This window comes from Mesoplodon mirus, assembly GCF_964341445.2.
Source record: "Mesoplodon mirus genome assembly, chromosome: 5".
In the NCBI taxonomy this organism is placed as follows: domain Eukaryota; kingdom Metazoa; phylum Chordata; class Mammalia; order Artiodactyla; family Ziphiidae; genus Mesoplodon; species Mesoplodon mirus.
In genome coordinates, this window is record NC_138980.1 from 48989182 (window position 1) to 49013765 (window position 24584).

Sequence of the window (24584 nt, forward strand, 5' to 3'; positions counted from 1 at the left end):
ACACAGACAAAAGACCGTGTGAGGACATAGCCAGAAGGCGGCCATCTGTAAGCCACGGAGTGGCCTCAGAAGAAAGCAACCCTGCGGACACCTTGATATTGGACTTCTTGTCTCCAGAACTGGGAGAAAATAAATTTGTTATTTAAGCCACCCAGTCTGTGGTATTTTGTTATGGCAGCTCTATCAAACGAAGACAGCCTCTATGCACTGACCCTTATCTAATTTTTGATAAATACCACCAAGAATTTCCCTATATGTACTTTACAGTCCAAACCCAGGCAGTCTCTGTGCCTTTAGATTCTGTGCCTTTTCTCATGCTGCTTCCACCAGCCAGATGCTCTCCATCTCATCCCTGACAGATAAAATTCTAATTGTGGGGGACAGCAGAGGTCAGTGCAAAGAGATCAGGGCTGGGAATCTTAAGTTCTGGATTCTAGGTTCAACCCTGTGATTTACTAATTGTGGGATCATGAGCAACCTGCTTATTAACTTCTCTAGGTCTCAGTTTTCTCATCCCTAAAATGGGAATAATAATCTCTTTGCAAGTCACAGGGCTGTTATAAGGTTCCAGTGATACCATGTATAAGAAAACCTTATATAGTTTAAAGTACCATTTATATATGGTATATATATATATATTACATATATATTATGTATATGTAATAACCATATATTATATATATATATGTGTGTGTGTGTGTGTATATATATATATATATATAATATATGGTTATAATGTGTGTGTATGTACAGTATACAAGGCTCTACTCAAAACCCACTTCCTTCATCAAGCTTTCTCTGACCCTCTCAGCGCCCCTTAAAGACTTTGAACTTTCACCATGCCTTTTACCTTTAACTTTGTATATTTTTATTTGTTTGCAAAGAGCCATCTAGAGCACAGGTTTTGTAGTCAAACAGATTTGGGTTTAGCTCGGCCATTTGTCAGTGGCAGGACCCTGAGTAAGTTACTTAACTTTTCTGGACCTCAGTTTTCCCCACCCATAAAATGAGTATTGTAATAGAACCTTCTTCAAGGGGTTGAGGTGAGGATTAATTAAGACAACGCATTTAAAATATCTGCACATAAAATGTTCAATAAATGGTAAGGCTGTCTATTTCTACTTGACTCATTGAGAACCAAGACCAGCCCTATCTGTCTTTGCATATCCCCCTCTCCAGCATTTAGCAGGGTCTCTCCAGGTACCAGGTACACAATATTTATTGAATGAATGGGCAGGGTGTGGTGAGACAGGCTTTAGGCTATCGCTGATATAGTGAGAAAGGTCCACTGACCCACAGGCAGAACCTGTGAATGAGAAATTTGGAATTCTTGAAATGTCAGCGATGCATGAGGATGAAATCAATGAAAGCCCAAGAAGGGAGGGCACCCTCACAGATGGGTCAGACAGAGACCCGTCAAACAACTGGTCCCTCTTTGTGAATGATTTAGGCCGCCAGGAGTGTGTTACTCCAAACCTTTTTTGAGAAACTTTGTGCTTTGGTCAAGGGCCAAAATTCCACACAGCCAGTAATCTATCTATAAAGCATAAAACAAGGCAGGATCTAATCAACTGTTAACCCCCAAAGCTAGAGAAGCTCAGGGAAGTGAACAGTGGGAATAGAGTTCGGCCCCAAAGGTGAGCAGGATTTGCAAGGCTGGAAGATACGGAACAGTGTGCCTCCAGGCGCTGAGAGGGGATGGGTGGGGCATGAGGATGGGCTTGAGGAGATGGATCTGAGGCAGAGTGTTCTTGGAACAGCTGAGCACATGCCCCTGGCCAGAGAAGCTGCCCACAGCCCCGCCCCCACCAGCAGGGGGCACGCCTGTCCCTGAAGGTCACAGAGACTTACCATGCTGGAGTGGACTGTAGCCTGCTCAATGTACCTTGCAATGCCTGTGACAAACGCATTCCTGTCCTCGAAGTTTGTGTCAAAGTTAGCCTGCAGGAATTAGAGAACAGGAACATTTGGTGGTTGGAAAACAGGTTCAAGGTGACTGGGTGTCCAGGGAATAAACTGCTGCCAACAAATGCCCAAGTTCTCTGTGGAAATCTATCTCTACATCACCCTCTCATCTTCCGCCAAGAAATCCCACCCTGAATCCCACTGGGCAGGAGCTGGCTACAGTCAGGGCCTGCATCTGCTTCCCATGGGTAATCAGGTTCACCCAGGGAGCCTTGGAAGTAAAGGCTTAAACCATACAAGCCTAAATAGCTCTTAAAAGTGAAGACGTGTTTTTTTTTTTTTTTAGAAAGAAGCAGACTCACAGATATAGAGGAAAAACTAGTGGTTACCAGTGGTGGGGAATGGGAGGTACAAACTAGTGGATGTAAAATAGGCTCAAGGTTGTATTGTACAACACTGGGAATGTAGCCAATATTTTGTAATAACTTTAAGAATTGTATAAAAAATAAAAAATTTTTTTGAAAGATGAAGAAAAGGTGAAGATATACACTGCTTTGATCCAGCAGTTGCAAAAATACTTGCCTGAGGGTGCAGATACATCTGTACAAGAATAATAACTGCAGTATTTTTTTTAATAAAAAAACTGGAAACCATCCAAATATCCATTAACAGCAAAAAGCTAAATAAATAATAGTATATCCATACAATGGGCTTATCTTATAAGTACTATGTGGTGGTTAAATACAGTGTGGTAGCATAGCAGTATTGTCAGGAAAAATACCCATAATAAATTTTAAGTTAAAAAAGCCAAATCATAGAGCAACATAATATAGTGTCATTCTCTTTTGGTTAAAAAAAAATTATATATATACATGGTAAAAAGGTGTGTGGGTGTATATATGTGTATACATATAGACATAGCTACAGGGAAATTTTTATTTGTTATAAATACTTTGCTGTATTGCTAATAATAAAAAAGATATTTACATAATTAAAATTTAATCTGGGTTAGAAAATATGAATAAACCAAGTGGATGAGGTGAACCTTCAGGCATGTGCTTATTTAATAAATCTAGCCATTGAATGAAATTTAAAATATACTATGTGTTTATATTCAGTCTCATTTAGCAGTCCAAGAACTTTCAAAAGGTCAAATACAGCTAAAAAGCTAAAAATTTCCAATTAACTAATTCTTTCATAACATGGTATACTTGCCCAGCACACCCAGACAAGGGGCTATTTGCAAGGATGACTACGGCTGCACCGAAGCCCTTCCCACCATGCCCAGGTGGGATCGCAGTTTTGAGCAATCCGATCACGGTTTGTCAAAAGCTTGCCTCTCAGGCAAAAGCCAACAACTGTGACTGGCTTCCCGGAGCCATTATCAGCTGTGGGGAGTTGAAGACCTCTTCTCACATACATGAAGGAAAAGTAATTACCCAGGCAGGCTCTAGGGGTTTCTAAATTGCGATATTTAATTCATGAGGTCAGAGCTGCCAAAACCTTGGTTGGTGCTGCAGCAAGAACAGCCGGGAAGGTACTTGGGGTCAGAACGGATCAACAAGCCTTCCCTGAGGGAAGAGAAACAGCCCTGGTGTACATTTACTAGCTTATCTATTGCTTACGCTCAGCTCCACCGGTGCACCAGGGACTCCATCAGCTGACGACCTTTCACCTTCTAGATGCAGGCATCCCACTTCCCTCTGCCTTCAGAGCAAACCCTCTCAGGGGATCCCCAGAATTCCTGATCCCACCCCCCACCATCCGGCCCCGGTACTCCGGGAGGACTTAACCTGGTACATGATGGAGGAAGGCGGGGGTTCGATGCATGGCTGCTGGTCAGGGAGGGGCAGCTCTTCCAGCAGGTCCACGTTGGACAGGGCATCTTCCAGGGTGACGTGGGTGGTCATGGCGGCAGTTTCTGTTGTCCGCACTGGGGGGGATGGAAGAGAAGGAAACGGAGAGTTTCAGGGGCCTTCAAACACTTCTCCCAAGCTCACCCTGTCCAGGCTCCTTCCGTAGAACCCGGGGAGTTAAGAAACACTCACCAAGACCGCTTCCACTTGCTACTTCTTCACGTGGTGCCCTCAACCCGTGCCTGGTATCTAAAGATCTCTTTACAGTTTACGAAGTACTTTTTTATCTCTATTGCCTTGACTGAGCCTCACCACAACCCTCTGAGGGCAGGTGGTCTCATATCCACATAACTGATGGAAAAGCAAGGCTCAGAGAAGTTATGGTGACACTCATACAACCACAGTGACCAGGAGCAAAGGACCTCAAATTATGCTTGACGCTAGAGCATGGGCCAAAGTCAGCCTCCAGTTTTTGTTACTCAAGAAGATATTTATCAGTTCCACTCTTAAATTATTGCATAACACAAACATCCACGATTGAGAGAACCAAAGATTATCAGCTTGAAACCAGAGTTTGAAATTAAGCTGGGAGTCAAAGAATTCAGACTCCAGCAAATTTAACCTTATTTGCAAAAACATTAGAGCCATTGTCTTCCTTGGCCTGGACATATGGTATGTTTTGTGAGCCACACCAAACAAATCAGCCCAAAATGGACATTTTTGTGTCTCAGACCCTGGCAGACTACAGCGGGTGTGATGAGAACTTTGCCAGGCAGCGAAGCTGAAGAGGTTCTAAACAGCACCTACCTAACAGGAGCTAACTGCTATTTTAAGAACTCAGCACTCAGCAAACAGAATACTCATTTTTTAAAGCATACGTGAAACATTCATTAAAAATCATCATGATTTAGGGCATAAAACAAGTTCTCACAAGTTCCCCCAAATATGACCTTCTAGAAGTAACATTCACTGACTACAGTGCAATAAACTTAGAAATCAATAATGCAAATTATAGCAAAGAAAAAACCCCGTATCTATGAAAATTTGTAAAAACATACTGCGAGGTCATTCATAGCTGAAGAGGAATTCAAATAGAAATTATAAAATATTTAGAACTGAAAGAGAGCATGAATAAATGTCAATGCATTTCACAGGAAATAAGAAAGCAGAATTAAATGAACTGAATTTTCCACTCAAAAACCTAAAAAAGGATAAAAATCAAACCACCAAAATGAGAATGCAGGGATTACTAATTACAAAAGCAGAAATAAATGAAGCAAAAAACAGCAAAACAAAATAAATAGTAGACTAGGTGAACAAAAATCTGAAAACTGAGTTTTAAAAAAAGATTAACAACATAATAATAAGCAGCAGTGGCAGCAACTGCTAACCCTTTAGCATATTTGAATGAGGAAACACGGAGAAGGCTGACTGTGCTCCGGAGAGCGCCCTCCCTCCCTTCCTCCCCATCCCTAATCCCAGGGAAGCCTGAGACCTGCGTCAGGGCTGGAATCTCAAGAGTGTCAGAGAATTTGCCTCACTCATTAGGAAATCTGGCGTCAGAGGCCAGGGCAGAAAAGGACCAGCGACAGCAGAGCTGGGCCCAGGCTGTGAAGGGCTGACACAGTTGCAGAGTGCACCCCACGCAGGCTGCCCCTGTGTCTCCTTTAGGCCCGGCTGGGAGGGCAGATGGGGCTGAGCTGCTGACTACCGCTTCACACTTCACTGAGTTCTCAACTCACCTCCCTGTCACGCGCTATGGCAACAGTGAAGGCCACATCCAATGAGGGCACGGGGGAGCTCAGAAGTGACTGCCTCCTCTGCCCTCTGCAGGTGCCTGGCCTCACCGAGGTGGTTTCAGGCCCTCTCCACACCTATGCTGCTTCCTCTGCTCTCTTCTCTGCCCTGAATTCTAAGTGTGGCATTCAGTTCTACAGCAAAACCATTTGCCAATCCACAGAAAAGATTGTCTTCTTTAGTACATTAATGTTAAGTCAATTTTGCAGGAAGGGTTAATGATTGTCCAGGGCATAATGATCTGTAAGCTCCAGAGCCCTAATAATTCTCTTCGTTAATTCAAATAATAATAAAACTAACTTTTTTTTTTTTTTTTTTTTTTTTTTTTTTTACGGTACGCGGGCCTCTCACTGTTGTGGCCTCTCACGTTGCGGAGCACAGGCTACGGACACACAGGCTCAGCAGCCATGGCTCATGGGCCCAGCTGCTCCGCGGCATGTGGGATCTTCCCGGACTGGAGCACAAACCCGTGTCCCCTGCATCGGTAGGCGGACTCTCAACCACTGCGCCACCAGGGAAGCCCTAAAACTAACATTTTAAAGCCATTACTCTGTGTCACTCTGCCAAGCACTCAGCTATTTTAATCTTGCATCAACCTTATAAAGGTAAGTATTATGATTATTCCCATTTTACAGATGAGCAAACAGAAGCTCAGAATTTAGGTCACTTTACAAAGTCAAGGGCTGGCAAGTGCTGGAGCTGGGCTTGGAACCTAGGTTTGTCTTATAAGAAAGGCCTAGAAGCAACTATTTATCTATGACAACAGGGCTGTGTCAAAGGGACCCAGGGGACAAATTGAGGCAGCTTCCATTGGCCAAAGATGGGGTGATCTGAGCACCAGTTAGCACAACTCAGGGACTTGAAACAATATCAAATATATGTGAATCCATGAGATCGTAAAGACACTTAATAAAAACTTGGTTTTATGCCTTTGTTACTGCTGGAGGATGCCTGTGAACCAACTTTTACGTTGGAAATCAATAAATAAAAGGAAAGACGCAAACATTGAACCAATCTTTCCTATACCAACTGTACCACTGGATAAATGAATTGTAGGAGAGAGAGATGCTTCTCTTTATAAAGGTATTTCTTTTTTCCCCCAGAAATATTCACAGAATTAAAATATCCCAGTTTCCAACCCCTAATGAACAAATGGATGTAGGCACTGATCACCAACTGCTGCTAACATCACTACATGAGGGACAACCAGATATTATGTGCCTCCTGATGGAAAAACACACCATCACCTTACAAAGAGTGCTGAACCCAAAACAAAATACCTGAATCTAATCAAGCCTTTGATACAATCTGACAGGAAATACAGAGCACAGAACATGTTAAAATACACCACGGTGAGGTACTCAGTAAAATACAATCTATGGGAAAGCCTGCTGGACAAATGGCTGAGTATCTTTAACAAATAAAGTGCAAGGGAAAAAAAAAAGATGGAGGGGGAAGTTATAGATGATAAGAGACTTAGACTATCACGTGGTTTTACTTCATTTGGATCTTATTTCAAACAAACCACCATAAAGATGAAATTGTAACATGTATGAAAAAACAGGAAAATTTCTCTGGCTAGTTACTGACTCGATATTTGACAGTATTAAGGAAACATTATTTTTTAGATGTGACAACAATATTGAGGTTATATTTTAAAATAGTCCTTATCTTCGACAAATACCTACTAAAATATGGATAAAAGGATACAGGGGTTTGCTTCCAAATCATATTAGATGGGGGAAGCGTGAGAAATAAATGAGACAAAACCAGCTAAAGTTAGTAATTGTCAATCCTGTGTGATGCTTACACACAGAGATTTATGATAATTTTTATCCAATTTTATGTTACTTTTTAATTTATTTATTTATCTTTGGTCACGCCACGCAGCATGTGGGATCTTAGTTCCCCGACCAGGGCTGGAACCTGGGCCCCCTGCAATGGAAGCTCGGAGTCTTAACCACTGAACCGCCAGGGAAGTCCCTCCAATTTTAAATATGTCAGAAATGTTCCATAAAAACTTCCAGCTCGAGACCCCGGAGGAAGATGGCGGAAGAGTAAGACGCGGAGATCACCTTCCTCCCCACAGATACATCAGAAATTCATCTACACGTGGAACAACTCCTACAGAACACCTATTGAACGCTGACAGAAGACCTCAGACCCCTCAAAAGGCAAGAAACTCCCCACATACCTGGGTAGGGCAAAAGAAAAAAAGAATAAACAGAGACAATAGGATAGGGACGGGACCTGCACCAGTGGGAGGGAGCCGTGAAGGAGGGAAGGTTTCTACACACTACAAGCCCCTTCGCGGGCGGAGACTGCAGGTGGCGGAGGGGGAAAGCTTCGGAGTAGCGGAGGAGAGCACAGCAACAGGGGTGTGGAGGGCAAAGCGGAGAGATTCCGGCACAGAGGATCGGTGCCCTCAGGCACTCACCAGCCCGAGAGGCTTGTCTGCTCGGCCGCCGTGGCGGGGGGGCTGGGAGCTGAGGCTCGGGTATCGGCTTTCAGTCAGAGCGCAGGGAGAGGACTGGGGCTGGCGGCAGGAAGAGAGCCTGAAGGGGTTAGTGCACCACGGCTAGCCCGGAGGGAGTCCGGGGAAAGGGTCTGGAGCTGCCGAAGAGGCAAGAGACTTTTTTCCCTTTTGTTTCCTGGTGCGCGAGGAGAGGGCATTAAGAGGGCTGCTTAGGGAAGCGCTGGAGACAGGCGCGAGCCGCGGGTAAGGCGCGGACCTCGGAGACGGGTGTGGGCGGCCGCCGCCGACGCCGCCGACGCCCGCGGCCCGCCGCCGCCGTCGCCGCGGCCCGCCGCCGACGCCGCCGCCGACGCCGACGCGGCCCGCCGACGCGGCCCGACGCCGACGCCGACGCCGACGCGGCCCGCCGCCGACGCCGCTGCGGCCCGCCGCCGACGCCGCCGCCCGCCGCCGACGCCGACGCCCGCCGCCGCGGGGCCTGTGTGCGGGCGCGGGTCGCTGTCCGCCCCGCCTTCCGGGGGGCCTGTGCACCCCGCCACTGCCGGGGTCCCGAGACCCGGGGGCGGCTTTCCCGGTAAAGCGCACGGAGCGCCACGGGCTGCTGCAACGTCACGCCGGCCTCTGCCGCCGCAGGCCCGCCCCACACTGCCCGCCCCTCCCTCCCCTCTGCCTGAGTGAGCCAGAGCCCCCGAATCAGCGGCTCCTTTAAACCCGTCCTGTCTGAGCGAAGAACGGACGCCCTCCGGCGACCTACGCACAGAGGCGGGGCCGGGTCCAAGGCTGAGACCCGGGAGCTGTGAGAGCAGAGACAGGGAAATCTCTCTGTGCAGTCTCGGAGGCAGCGGATTAAAGCTCCACGGTCCATTTGATGTGCCCTGCGTCTGTGGAGTGCATGAATGGACAGCGAATCATCCCAAATTGAGGAAGTGGACTTTGAGGACAAGATTTAAGACTTTCCCCCCTTTTCCTCTTTTTACAACGAATTATTCCAAATTGAGGAGGTGGACTTGGAGAGCAAGATTTTTGATTTTTCCCCCTGCTCTCTTTTTGTGAATGTGTATGTGTAATCTTCTGTGTAAGATTCTCTCTGTATAGCTTTGCTTCCACCATATGTCCCAGGGTTCTATCGGTCCGTTTTTTTTTTTTTTCCAATAATTACTTTCTAATTTTAATAACGCTACTATATTTCATACTTTATTCTAATTTACTTTACCTGCTCTTTCTTTTTTTCCTACCTTCCCTTCCTCCCTCCCTCCCTCCGCTCCTCCTTTCCTTCTTTCTTCTTTCCTACCTCCCTCCCTCCCACCCTTCTTCTTTCCACTTTCTTTTTCTTTCCTTCCTCCCTCCCTCCCTCCTGTCTTTCTTTCTTTCTTTCCTTCCTCCCTCCCTCCCTCCCTTCTTCCATTCACTCTTCCTTTTGCTTTCATTCCTCCCTCCCTTCCTCCTTTCTTTCCTTCTTTCTTTCCATCCTTCCTCCCTCCCTCCTTTCTTTCTTCCTTCCTTCCTTCCTTTCTTCCCTTCTTCCTTTCTTTCCCTCTCTCTTTCTTTCTTCTACTAATTCTTTCTCTCTACCTTTTCTCCCTGTTATTCTGAGCCGGGTGGATGAAAGGCTCTTGGTGCTGCAGCCAGGAGCCAGTGCTGTGCCTCTGAAGTGGGAGAGCCAACTTCAGGACACGGGTCCACAAGAGACCTCCCAGCTCCACATAATATCAAGCAGCGAAAATCTCCCAGAGATCTCCATCCCAACACCAGCACCCAGCTTCAGTCAACGACCAGCAAGCTACAGTGCTGGTCACCCTATGCAAAGCAACTAGCAAGGCAGGAACACAACCCCACCCATTAGCAGAGAGGCTACCTAAAAACATAATAAGGCAGTAGGCACCCCAAAACACACCACCAGACGTGGACCTGTCCCCCAGAAAGACAAGATCGAGCCTCAACCACCAGAACACAGGCATTAGTCCCCCCCACCAGGAAGCCTACACAACCTACTGAAACAACCTTAGCCACTGGGGTCAGACACCAAAAACAACGGGAACTACGAATCTACAGCCTGCAAAAAGGAGACCCCAAACACAGTAACATAAGCAAAATGAGAAGACAGAAAAACACACAGCAGGTGAAGGAGCAAGATAAAAGCCTACCAGACCTAACAAATGAAGAGGTAATAGGCAGTCTACCTGAAAAAGAATTCAGAATAATGATAGTAAAGCTGATCCAAGATTCTATTTCCAAGATCCATAATCTTGGAAATAGAATAGACAAAATGCAAGAAACAGTTAACAAGGACCTAGAAGAACTAAAGATGAATCAAGCATCGATTAAAAACACAATAAATGAAATGAAAAATACTCTAGATGGGATCAATAGCAGAATAACTGAGGCAGAAGAACGGATAAGTGAGGTGGAAGATAAAATAGTGGAAATAACTGATGCAGAGCAAAATAAAGAAAAAAGAATGAAAAGAACAGAGGACAGTCTCAGAGACCTCTGGGACAACATTAAACGCACCAACATTCGAATTATAGGGGTTCCAGAAGAAGAAGAGAAAAAGAAAGGGACTGAGAAAATATTTGAAGAGATTATAGTTGAAAACTTCCCTAATATGGGAAAGGAAATAGTTAATCAAGTCCAGGAGGCACAGAGAGTCCCATACAGAATAAATCCAAGGAGAAATACACCAAGACACATATTAATCAAACTGTCAAAAGTTAAACACAAAGAAATCATATTAAAAGCAGCAAGGCAAAAACAACAAATAACACACAAGGGAATCCCCATCAGGTTAACAGCTGATCTCTCAGCAGAAACTCTACAAGCCAGAAGGGAGTGGCAGGACATAATTAAAGTGATGAAGGAGAGAAACCTGCAACCAAGATTACTCTACCCAGCAAGGATCTCATTCAGATTTGATGGAGAAATTAAAACGTTTACAGACAAGCAAAAGCTGAGAGAGTTCAGCACCACCAAACCAGCTCTACAACAAATGCTAAAGGAACTTCTCTAGGCAAGAAGCACAACAGAAGGAATATACCTACAATAACAACCCAAAGCAATTAAGGAAATGGGAATAGGAACATACATATCAATAATTACCTTAAATGTAAATGGACTAAATGCTCCCACCAAAAGACACAGAGTGGCTGAATGGATACAAAAACAAGACCCATATATATGCTGTCTACAAGAGACCCACTTCAGACCTCGAGACACATACAGATTGAAAGTAAGGGGATGGAAAAAGATATTCCATGCAAATGGAAATCAAAAGAAAGCTGGAGTAGCAATTCTCATATCAGACAAAATAGACTTTAAAATAAAGACTATTAGAAGAGACAAAGAAGGACACTACATAACGATAAAGGGATCGATCCAAGAAGAAGATATAACAATTGTAAATATTTATGCACCCAACATAGGAGCACCTCAATACATACGGCAAATACTAACAGCCATAAAAGGGGAAATCGACAGTAACACAATCATAGTAGGGGACTTTAACACCCCACTTTCACCAATGGACAGATCATCCAAAATGAAAATAAATAAGGAAACACAAGCTTTAAATGATACATTAAACAAGATGGACTTAGTTGATATTTATAGGACATTCCATCCAAAAACAACAGAATACACATTTTTCTCAAGTGCTCATGGAACATTCTCCAGGATAGATCATATCTTGGGTCACAAATCAAGCCTTGGTAAATTTAAGAAAATTGAAATTGTATCAAGTATCTTTTCCGACCACAATGCTATGAGACTAGACATCAATTACAGGAAAAGATCTGTAAAAAATACAAACACATGGAGGCTAAACAATACACTACTCAATAACGAAGTGATCACTGAAGAAATCAAAGAGGAAATTAAAAAATACCTAGAAACAAATGACAATGGAGACACGACGACCCAAAACCTATGGGACGCAGCAAAAGCAGTTCTAAGGGGGAAGTTTATAGCAATACAATCCCACCTTAAGAAACAGGAAACATTTCGAGTAAACAACCTGACCCTGCACCTAAAGCAATTAGAGAAAGAAGAACAAAAAACCCCCAAAGCTAGCAGAAGGAAAGAAATCATAAAGATCAGATCAGAAATAAATGAAAAAGAAATGAAGGAAACGATAGCAAAGATCAACCAAACTAAAAGCTGGTTCTTTGAGAAGATAAACAAAATTGACAAACCATTAGCCAGACTCATCAAGAAAAGAAGGGAGAAGACTCAAATCAATAGAATTAGAAATGAAAAAGGAGAAGTAACAACTGACACTGCAGAAATACAAAAGATCATGAGAGATTACTATAAGCAACTCTATGCCAATAAAATGGACAACCTGGAAGAAATGGACAAATTCTTAGAAATGCACAACCTGCCAAGACTGACTCAGGAAGAAATAGAAAATATGAATAGACCAATCACAAGCACTGAAATTGAAACTGTGATTAAAAATCTTCCATCAAGGGCCTCCCTGGTGGCGCAGTGGTTGAGAGTCCGCCTGCCGATGCAAGGGATACGGGTTCGTGCCCCGGTCTGGGAGGATCCCATATGCCGCGGAGCGGCTGGGCCCGTGAGCCATGGCCGCTGGGCCTGCGCGTCCGGAGCCTGTGCTCCGCGGCGGGAGAGGCCACAACAGTGAGAGGCCCGCATACCGCAAAAAAAAAGAAAAAAAAAAAAAAAAAAAAAAAAAAAAAAATCTTCCATCAAACAAAAGCCCAGGACCAGATGGCTTCACAGGCGAATTCTATCAAACATTTAGAGAAGAGCTAACACCTATCCTTCTCAAACTCTTCCAAACAATATCAGAGGAAGGAACACTCCCAAACTCATTCTACGAGGCCACCATCACCTTGATACCAAAACCAGGCAAGGATGTCACAAAGAAAGAAAACTACAGGCCAATATCACTGATGAACATAGATGCAAAAATCCTCAATAAAATACTAGCAAACAGAATCCAACAGCATATTAAAAGGATCATACACCATGATCAAGTGGGGTTTATTCCAGGAATGCAAGGATTCTTCAATATACGCAAATCAATCAATGTGATACACCATATTAACAAGTTGAAGGAGAAAAACCATATGATCATCTCAATAGATGCAGAGAAAGCTTTCGACAAAATTCAACACCCATTTATGATAAAAACCCTGCAGAAAGTAGGCATAGAGGGATCTTTCCTCAACATAATAAAGGCCATATATGACAAACCCACAGCCAACATTGTCCTCAATGGTGAAAAACTGAAACCATTTCCACTAAGATCAGGAACAAGACAAGGTTGCCCACTCTCACCACTCTTATTCAACATAGTTTTGGAAGTTTTAGCCACAGCAATCAGAGAAGAAAAGGAAATAAAAGGAATCCAAATCGGAAAAGAAGAAGTAAAGCTGTCACTGTTTGCAGATGACATGATACTGTACATAGAGAATCCTAAAGATGCTACCGAAAAACTACTAGAGCTAATCAATGAATTTGGTAAAGTAGCAGGATACAAAATTAATGTACAGAAATCTCTGGCATTCCTGTACACTAATGATGAAAAATCTGAAAATGAAATCAAGAAAACACTCCCATTTACCATTGCAACAAAAAGAATAAAATATCTAGGAATAAACCTACCTAAGGAGACAAAAGACCTGTATGCAGAAAATTATAAGACACTGATGAAAGAAATTAAAGAAGATACAAATAGATGGAGAGATATACCATGCTCCTGGATTGGAAGAATCAATATTGTGAAAATGACTGTACTACCCAAAGCAATCTACAGATTCAATGCAATCCCTATCAAACTACCACTGGCATTTTTCACAGAACTAGAACAAAAAATTTCAAAATTTGTTTGGAAAAACAAAAGACCCCGAATAGCCAAAGCAATCTTGAGAACGAAAAACGGAGCTGGAGGAATCAGGCTCCCTGACTTCAGACTATACTACAAAGCTACAGTAATTAAGACAGTGTGGTACTGGCATAAAAACAGAAAGATAGATCAGTGGATCAGGATAGAAAGCCCAGAGATAAACCCATGCACATATGGCCAACTTATCTTTGATAAAGGAGGCAGGAATGTACAGTGGAGAAAGGACAGCCTCTTCAATAAGTGGTGCTGGGAAAACTGGACAAGGACATGTAAAAGTTTGAGATTAGATCATTCCCTAACACCATACACAAAAATAAGCTCAAAATGGATTAAAGACTTAAATGTAAGGCCAGAAACTATCAAACTCTTAGAGGAAAACATAGGTAGAACACTCTATGACATAAATCACAGCAAGATCCTTTTGGACCCACCTCCTAGAGAAATGGAAATAAAAACAAAGATAAACAAATGGGACCTAATGAAACTTCAAAGCTTTTGCACAGCAAAGGAAACCATAAACAAGACCAAAAGACAACCCTCAGAATGGGAGAAAATATTTGCAAATGAAGCAACTGACAAAGGATTAATCTCCAAAATTTATAAACAGCTCATGCAGCTCAATAGCAAAAAAACAAACAACCCAATCCAAAAATGGGCAGAAGACTTAAATAGGCATTTCTCCAAAGAAGATATACAGACTGCCAACAAACACATGAAAGAATGCTCAACATCATTAATCATCAGAGAAATGCAAATCAAAACTACAATGAGATATCATCTCACACCAGTCAGAATGGCCATCATCAAGAAATCTAGAAACAATAAATGCTGGAGAGGGTGTGGAGAAAAGGGAACACTCTTGCACTGCTGGTGGGAATGTGAATTGGTACAGCCACTATGGAGAACAGTATGGAGGTTCCTTAAAAAACTAAAAATAGAACTACCATATGACCCAGCAATCCCACTACTAGGCATATACCCTGAGGAAACCATAATTCAAAAAGAGACATGTACCAAAATGTTCATTGCAGCTCTATTTACAATAGCCCGGAGCTGGAAACAACCTAAGTGTCCATCATTGGATGAATGGATAAAGAAGATGTGGCACATATATACAATGGAATATTACTCAGCCATAAAAAGAAACGAAACTGAGCTATTTGTAATGAGGTGGATAGACCTAGAGTCTGTCATACAGAGTGAAGTAAGTCAGAAAGAGAAAGACAAATACCGTATGCTAACACACATATACGGAATTTAAAAAAAAAAAAAATGGCATGAAGAACCTAGGGGTAAAACGGGAATAAAGACACAGACCTACTTGAGAATGGACTTGAGGATATGGGGAGGGGGAAGGGTAAGCTGTGACAAAGCGAAAGAGAGGCATGGACATATATACACTACCAAACGTGGGGTAGATAGATGGTGGGAAGCGGCCGCATGGCACAGGGAGATCAGCTCGGTGCTTTGTGACCGCCTGGAGGGGTGGGATGGGGAGGGTGGGAGGGAGGGAGATGCATGAGGGAAGGGATGTGGGAACAGATGTATGTGTATGACTGATTCACTTTGTTATAAAGCAGAAACTAATAAAAAAAAATTGTGTAAAAAAAAAAAAAAAAAACTTCCAGCTCAATGTATTCACTCCCAGTTCTAATCTGTCTTCCCTTCCTTCATCTTCCCTGACTCCTACTTATGATCTTTACCTTCTCCTTCCTCCTACAACCTGGGTTTCTTCTAAGGTTCTCAGATTCTAAAATACTCATTTACCAGAATAACCCTTAAGATTTTCCCCTTTAACACAATAATACCCCCGTCCTTCCCTTGATGAGAATCAATAAGTGAACGACCTACAGAGCCAGTAAATTAGGAGTCTTTATTTCCGTTACAAATACAGCTTCTCTAATGGATTTCTCTGTTTCTTTGTAGATCATTCACTGCCTAAGGGAGAAGGAAATCAGACATTTTTAGCCCAAGTGCTAGAAGTCACTGCCAACTCCACATCAGTCAGAAAAAAAAACATTCCGGAAATTTTATCAGAGGTATACATGAAAATAAGTACTTCTTTTCCACCGCAAGTGTCCTGCCTGTTATGCAATCTTCCAAAGGAGAAGAATTCTTAATACTGAGTCTACGACCACGTGGTCATTTTGTCACTTTGGAAGAGAAATTAATAAAATATTTTAAAAACTAACACTGTTCTGGGAGCACCATTTACCAGACACAGCTGCAACCTGCAATGTGGGGCATTCATGGCAGATTTAAATTCAGCATCTTCATAACAAACTGAAACTCAGGGGCCTGGTTTCACCGAGTAGTAATAACACTGGGCTCTCAGGCAATCTGCTTCTGAGAAGGTCTTGTAGGCCCCGTGCCCAACCCCCTCTACCCCTCCACCCCTCCACTCCCCCACTGAGATGACTGACAGATCCTGAACAAGAAGCAAGGGGCCTCACAGACGCAGGATGGGCACTAGGAGAGCCTGGCTTTGGGAATGCAGGTTGCTATTCTCTAAGCAAAAGATCTGCATTGTTATTTTCTGACTGACTTTCTGGAAGAAAAACGAAAAAAGTCAGAAGGTTTAATGACATGGAAAACTAGGCTAAGTATGGTGGGTAAGCTCGGGTTCTGTGTTTATATCCGCCATCTGTTACTTCCTAGCTGCATAACCATAAGTATGTTCCTTAACCTCTCTGAGCCTCCGTTTCCTTATCTGTAAAAGGGCGATGATTAATAGTAGTCCCTGCCCTCAGTGATTTATTATGAGGATTATATAACATTACAGCACGTGAAATGCTCAGCACAACAGCAGGCACACAGCAAGCACTCGGGAAATATTAGCTAGTTGGATGGCCTCTTTTTAAGAGAGTGAATGGATGAATTAAACATTGCAACAACTCTCCTACACAAGAGGAAGGCATCAGAAATATTACACTAATTCTTAACTCTATAGATCTTTCATTTTGATTTCCTCAATCATAACACCCTTGCAGGTTCGAGGGGACAGGTGTTATTTCTGCTATTTTTCTAGGGAGGACACACTGTTGCTAAGAAATGAAAACGTTCATTCATGGTAACATGGTCACTACTAGTGACTGAGTTAGGGCAGAAATGGGATATCTTGACTCCCAGTTCTAAGCCCTTTCTTCTAGACTGCACCACTTTTGTACCTTTTTGAAAGGTACCAAGCACTTTACTTTCTTTTTTTTTTCCAACTTGGCTGCCTTTTCTTTCCTCTGAAGAGTAAGACTCTTTCAAGCCATAAAGATTAGGTAACTGTCACCTTTGGGTTTCATGAGAGGCCAAGAAATATTTTCCTTGTCTGCAAACCTCTCCAGCTAGAAAGCAACAAATAAATAAAAATAAAGTTAAAAAAATAAATGCATATGTATATTTATATCTGCAAATAAAAAATAGATAAGTAAATAAATATATAAATATAAAAATAAATATAAGGGAGGCTTAGACTGTCCCCCACAAAAAAAACATTTGGAGCAGCATTTGACTGAGCAAGGAAAAAATTCCAAAGTACTGCTACTTCCTCTTCCCATAGCAGGGCAAATGTTGCTCATTGATAACGTCTCTATTTCTCAATGAGTCCACGGGTAGCCTCAGAATCCTTCTTGTGAAATACAAAACTCAAAGTGGCCACTAGCACTCAATCTGAGTTTGCCCACGAGATTAAAAATACGTTGCTCCCCGAACCAGAGCAGAACGACGCATGCATGTGCAAGCTCCCTGAAGCCAGAGACCATTTCTTACCCATCACTGAAAACCTTGGAGACCTTAGTAGGATGCCAAGGAAAGATGAGGCACTGAGGAAGTACTGAATGGATGAAAGAACGCATGAACATACTAAATTCCCCGACAACACGGGAGGAAAGAGATGACTTAGCATGTCTTCATTTCTAGTTTCCCATTCCTTCTCCTTCATTATTAATAACATAGATAATTTAAATCAACACAGAATATGTAGTCATATCCATAAACTGCCTGTACAATTATTTACTTAGTATTTTTTCTAAATAGACTTTTTGTTTCTACTTTATAAATATATTTTAGAAGAAAGCTTTATATCATAATCACTAATAGAGGAGCAGAGGGAAACTACAAAAAATAAAAAACAATGAAAACAAACACAGGTCTGAGTGTCATGTGAAAATCATCTCACGTCCACCATTGATACGCTCACTAGAGGTGGTTTAGTGTGGTAGTGAACTAGAGTCCTGACTCTGCTGCTACCTGGCTGTGTGACCTCGGGAAGATGGCATGATGTTTCTGAGCCTCACGTGCTTCATTGTGATATAAAGAATAATAATAGTTCCTACCTCATATGCTTTGAAAACTGAGTTATCCCATGTAAAAAGCTTGGTAGGCAGAAAGTGCATCATAAATGTTAGTCCCCCCAACAAAACCTAAATCCAGAAACATATAAAAAGGATTATACATCAAGACCAAGTGAAATTCACCCTGGAATGTAAGACTGGTTTAACATTAACATCCAAAAATCAATGAATGTGATAAGCCATATCAATGCAATAAACGACAAATCCCACAGGGTCATCACAACACACACAGAAAAAGCATTTCACAAAACTCACACTCCTTCATAATAAAAACACTCAACCAACTAGGAACAGAAGGTAACTTTCTCAACCTGATAAAGGGCAGCTACAAAAACAGCTACAGCCAACACCAGACTTAATGATAGAAGACTAAATGCTTTCCCCCAGGATTAGGAAGAAGACGAAGAGGTCCACTCTCTCCATTTCTATTCAACATTGTGCTGGAGGTTCTAGCCAGGGTATCAGAACAATTAGGAAAGGCAATGAAATAAATGATATCCACATTAGAAAGGAAGAAGTAAAATCATCTCTATTTGAAGATGACAAGATCTTGTATGTAGAAAATCCAAAAAAATCCACTAGAAAACCATTAGAATGAATAAACATGTCCAGCAAAGTTGCAGGATATAAGAATATAAGGAAAATCAATTACATCTCTATTCATTAGCAATGCTCAATATAAAAATGAAATTAGGAAAACAACTCTATATACCATAGCATCAAAAACAATACAATACTTAGGCATAAATATAGCAAAAAGAATTGTAAAATGTATACTCTGAAAACTATAAAACACTGTTGAAAAAATTAAAGACAACCCAAATAAATGAAAAGATATCCCATTTTCATAGATTGGAAGACTTACACTGTTAAAATGGCAACGTTTCCCAAACTGATATAAATCCAACGTAATCCCTATTCAAATCCCAGCTGGCTTCTGTGCAGAAATTGACAAACTGATCCTAAAATTCATACGGAAATTCAAGGGACCCACCTAGAATAGCCAAAACAATCTTGAAAAAGAACAAAATTGGAAGATGCACAGTTCTTGATGTAAAAATTTACTACAAAGCTATAGTAATCAAACAGTGTGGTGCTGGCATAAGGACAGAAATATAGATCAATGGAATGGAATTGAGAATCCAAAGATAACATTTATGGTCAACTGATTTTTTGACAAGGTTGCCAAGACAATTCAATGGGGAAAAAATACTCTTTTCAACAAATGGTTTTGGGACAGCTGGACATCCACATGCAAAAGAATGAAGTTTAACCTCTACCTCACACCACATAACGAATTAATTCAAAATGGATCAAAGACCTAAATGTAATACCTAAAACTATAAAACTCTCAGGAAAAAAACACAGGAGTAAACATTTGTGACTTTGGAATATGTAATGACACCAGAAGCACAAACAATGAAATAAAAAATAGATAAAACTACACACCATCAAAATTAAATTTAAAACTTTTGTACTTCAAGAGACATCATCAAAAAAGTGAAAAGAGGGAATTCCCTGGAGGTCCAGTAGTTAGGACTTAGCACTTTCAATGCTGGGGCCCAGGTTCGATCCCAGGTTGGGGAGCTAAGATCCCACAAGCTGTGCAGTATGGCCAAAAAAAAAAAGTGAAAAGACAATCCACAGAATGGGAGAAAATATTTGGAAATCATATATCTGCTAAACATGGAGAATATATAAAGAACTCTTAAAATTCAATAATAAAAAGACAACCCAATTTTAAAAATAGGCAAAGGATCTGAACAGACTTTTCTCCAAAGAAGATATACAAATGGCCAATAATCACATTAAAAGATGATTATTACTCCTAGTTATTAGGGAAATGCAAATCAAAATCACAATGAGATATTACTTCACATCTATTAAAATGGCTATAAGCAAACAAGTGTTGGTGAGGGTGTGAAATTGGAACCCCCGTTCATTGCTGGTAGGAATGTAAAATAGTACAGCCACTTTGATAAACAGTTTGGCAGTTCCTCATGTTTAAAAAAAATTTTTTTTTAATTTTATTTATTTTTGGCTGCGTTGGGTCTTCGTGGCTGCGCTCAGGCTTTCTCTAGTTGCAGCGAGTGGGGGCTACTCCTCATTGCGGTGCGTGGGCTTCTCATTGCAGTAGCTTCTCTTGTTGCGGAGCACGGGCTCTAGGCGCATGGGCTTCAGTAGGTGTGGCACGCAGGCTCAGTAGTTGTGGTTCATAGGCTCTAGAGCACAGGCCCAGTAGTTACAGCGCATGGGCTTAGTTGCTCCGTGGCATGTGGGATTTTCCTAGACCAGGGATCGAACCCGTGTCCCGGCACTGGCAAGCGGATTCCTAACCAGTGTGCCACCAGGGAAGTCCCTCCTCACGTTTATTTATTTATTTTTTTTTGCAGTACACGGGCCTCTCACTGTTGTGGCCTCTCCCATTGCAGAGCACAGGCTCTGGACGCGCAGGCTCAGAGGCCATGGCTCACGGGCTAGCCGCTCCGCGGCATGTGGGATCTTCCTGGACCGGGGCATGAACCCGTGTCCCCTACATCGGCAGGCGGACTCTCAACCACTGTGCCACCAGGGAAGCCCCCTCCTCACGTTTTTAAACACAGAGTTACCATAAGACCCAGCAATTCCACTCCTACGTATATTCCTAAGAAAAATAAAAATATACATTCACAAAAAAACTTGTACATGAATGCTCATAGTAGCATTATTTGTAATAGACAAAAAGGGAAACAACTCAAATATCCATCAACTGATGAACAGATGAATAAAGTATGGTATATCCATACCATGGACTATTACTCAGCCACAAAAAGGAATGAATTATGGATACATGCTACAATGTAGATGAACTTTGGAAATAATAAATTATATTAAGTGAAAGAAGCATAACATACCTTTTAAAGGAAATGTCCAAAATAGGCACATCTATAGAGATATAAGATAGATTAGTAATTGCCTAGCCTCAGGGTAGAGATTGAGGGAAATAGGTGGTGTTGCTAAAGGGTATGAAGTTTCTTTCTGGGTTGATGAAAATGTTATGGAAATTAATCGTGATGATGGTTGCACAACTCTGCGAATATGCTAAAAGTCACTGAGCTGTATGCTTTAAATGGGTGAATTGTACAATATGTGAACTATATCTCAATATAGCTTTTACCAAAAAATGTTAGTATATGTATGACCACTTTTGGGGAAATTTGGGTATATGTAACGTAAGCGGAAGTGGGGCAAAGAAAGCTGGAGCTGGGGCAGGAGCTTGGGGAGTCTGGGGAGTACGATGCTGCCCCTACACGCAGAGACTGTGCTGAATGAAAATGAACAGGGAAGAAAAAGAAAGCAAGAGACGCAGCCACACTACCCCAGGGAGCAGCCCCTAGACCGCAGGGTGAGCGGACCACCACGAGGCAGGGCCTGAACCAGGCCCCTCCCCGGCCTGTTTCTGTCTCACTGCCACCTGCCAGCGCCTGGGGTTGCCCCGCCCAGGAGGAGAGATTCCTCAGACATACAAATCTGAGGTGAGGTGATGGGCTTTGAGGTTTAGAATGAGGACAAGATGGGTCTCTAGCCTCCTACCCGAGCTCTCTTTTTACTATAAGGACACTGAGGTCGAGACACGAGAGGACTTGGGCAGGGTCCCTTGGCTAGTTCGGGGCTGAGCTGGGCTAACACTGCAACTTCCTGGGAAGACAAGGGGACCTAACACAATAACTGATATGACAGCGCCGTAAAAGAAAAAGAGGAATATTAGAAAGAAGGAAGGGAGGGAGGGAAGGAGGGAGGAAGAATTCTGCAGTAAAACAAAAATCCATGTAAGAAAGGAAATACTACAATCAAAGGACATTACTCGGCTCTCTCGTGGTCATCATTTACACGTCTCAATAAGGTAGATGCTTTAAACATGATTTGGGTTAAAACAGAGCTCTTACTATATTGGAAGATGAGGGCAGGGGAGAGAGAGGGATGGTGTCAGAAAGCGAAATCTTCATCTATCACGGCAGGAAGTGAATAGATGACACCTAGAATAGATAAATCAAGAAAGAGCAGCAGAAGCATATCATTTAGAGATCTGGAGGCAACTACTGGAAGAAATGGTAAGTTAAAAGCAGCAGCCTCTGGGGGAGGTGGGCACTGGATGCTTGTTTTTCACTGTGAGTCTTTCAATACTACTTGATTCTTTTAAGCATGTGCGTGTATTGCTTTGATCAAAAATTTAAAATGTACTTTAAAAGACAACAACTCAAGGCTGCCTTGCTGGCAGTCAGACAGCTGGCTCTGTCTCAGGCAGCCTTTGATGTGTAAGTCCCTCCCTGTGGGTCTCCCAGGCCCAGAGCCCCCGTCACTTGCAGCCTCTCTCCACACAGGGGACCTGAGGTCACAGCCGAGAAGTCCAAGTCAGCCTCAACTTGGGCCTCCGGAGAAGGCCTACCCTCCTGTTTGTTTACAGCAAAGAAAAAGATCCTGGCGGGGCTAAAGGGCTTACCACTCCATTTGCCGTTTCACTCAGCTGCTTCCTGTGTTGCCAGGGTTGAGGAGGGCTTTCCGTTGACAACCCAACCCGGCAGATCCCACCCTCTTGGGAGGGGAGGTCATGCCACAGTAGGCAGCTTGCTGATTTGCTCCCGCTGGGGCCTGTGACAGGGCACCACAGCAGGGGCACCAACGTGACTTGTATCTGGGGAGAGGAGCTGCCTTTCAGAGGCACCTGCTAAAACTCAGAAAGGGAAGCCATGCCATCTGCTGTGGAAACAAAGAGCAAGACCTCAGTTCGACCACCAGCTCAGGGCATGCAAACCTCAGCTTCATGGATGTGAAGTTGCAACTCGAATGTGGCTCAGCCTGAAGACTGACATAGGCCCTCAAACCACACTTTCCCTCACTCTAAAAGGGCAATTTCTCTGCCTGTAAAATATGAAGGCTTGTCTAGTAGTGCTTCTCAACCATGATGGCAAAACCTCTGTTGCGAAGGTTATTGCAGCAACTTGTCCCAGCAACAGTTTGACTAGTGAGGTTTGCAAACAAGGTGCTTTTTATTATGTGTGAGGGAGGGTTCAAAGTCCTGCCATGGTATCATTGTTTGCATGTTCATCTCTTTTCTTGAGTGGGAGAAAATGGGGTAGAGCTGGGGAGGGGAATGGCTGCTGGGTGTGATGTACTGAGTATGTTGATACTGTCCATCAAATGTACTTAGGAAAAAACAAAAGCAAAAACAACTAGTTAGGAATCACTGAACTTGAACCTCTCTCAGAGTCATTCCAACTCAAAAGCAAATGACTGCGACTATAAATGGGACACTCCATCCAAAGGACGTCCTTCAAGACTATGCTTCCCAACACGACCTGTCCACTGCGGCAAGAGTACTTACGGTGCCATAAACCTGCCCATGGACATTCTTGCCTTGTGCCTTTGCTCAAACTCTCTCTGCTCCCTAGTGGACTGTCCTCTCCCCTTCTCATATCCTACCTTTGACCACTGTCAAGGCCCAATTCAAGACAGGCCCCCTGCATGAAGGTCTGACCAGCTGAACTCCACCACAACCTTCATTTCTTGGATTCCCATAGCACTCACAGTCTGGAGTCCATAATTTCCTACTGCATTATAAACTGCTTTATATTTTACTAATTCTTTGTACCACCAAAAATGACAAGGATAACTGTCATCTTTTGGGGGGGTCTGACCCATAGCAACTAGCACAGAGCTGGGCACATCCTAGCATTACTTGCTTAATTAACATTTCATGAACTATTTGTTGAATACAAGAGCCAATGGCCAAAATTCATGTCTTCTGATTAAAAACAAAAATATATTTAAAACATCATGGTCCCCCCCTAAGGTACCATATCTAAGTCAGCCTTATTACTATAAGAATCTGAATAGATATATTTAGCAAATTCTTCTGTCATACAGTTTCCACCTCAAAAAATAAATAACAGAACTTCATTTCTCTTTCTCATATGAAGGTATAGCATACTTGGAGGTTGATGGCTGACCCTGAGTTTTGAATTCTTGTCTCACCATTCATACCTTGCCTGAATCGGTCTTAAGCCATCACAATTTAAAAGCACAAATAGAAAATCATTCTCAGGTATCCCTTCACTTAACACTGAGTTACTGAGTGTCTTCTATGAGGGTCAGCCCTGCAGATTCTCTTTGATCTCAGCTGGGTCTTCAGTAAAGTTAGACAATGCTCTCATTCATCCCCATTTGATTTCTTATTCCACCCACAAAGGCAGCTGTTCCAAATCTCCAGACATCTCCCGCACTTTCCTAACCAGTCCACCACCTTTAACTTCTGCAGAGGACCTCATCTCCTGCCTTATTTAGAAGACAGAGACCACACACCA

General features: G+C 42.7%; 1 protein-coding gene across 1 annotated transcript in view; it reads right to left on the reverse strand.

The window, feature by feature from the left end:
- Positions 1-24584, reverse strand: part of CYFIP2 (cytoplasmic FMR1 interacting protein 2) — a 142183-nt gene that overhangs the window by 112935 nt on the left and 4664 nt on the right. Inside the window, exons 2-3 of the mRNA XM_082621585.1 lie at positions 3699-3838; positions 1852-1941 (exon numbers count right to left, since the gene is read on the reverse strand). Of these exons, the coding sequence (XP_082477711.1) occupies positions 1852-1941; positions 3699-3815 (207 nt within the window). The 5' untranslated portion in view covers positions 3816-3838. The remainder of the gene's footprint in view (positions 1-1851; positions 1942-3698; positions 3839-24584) is intronic.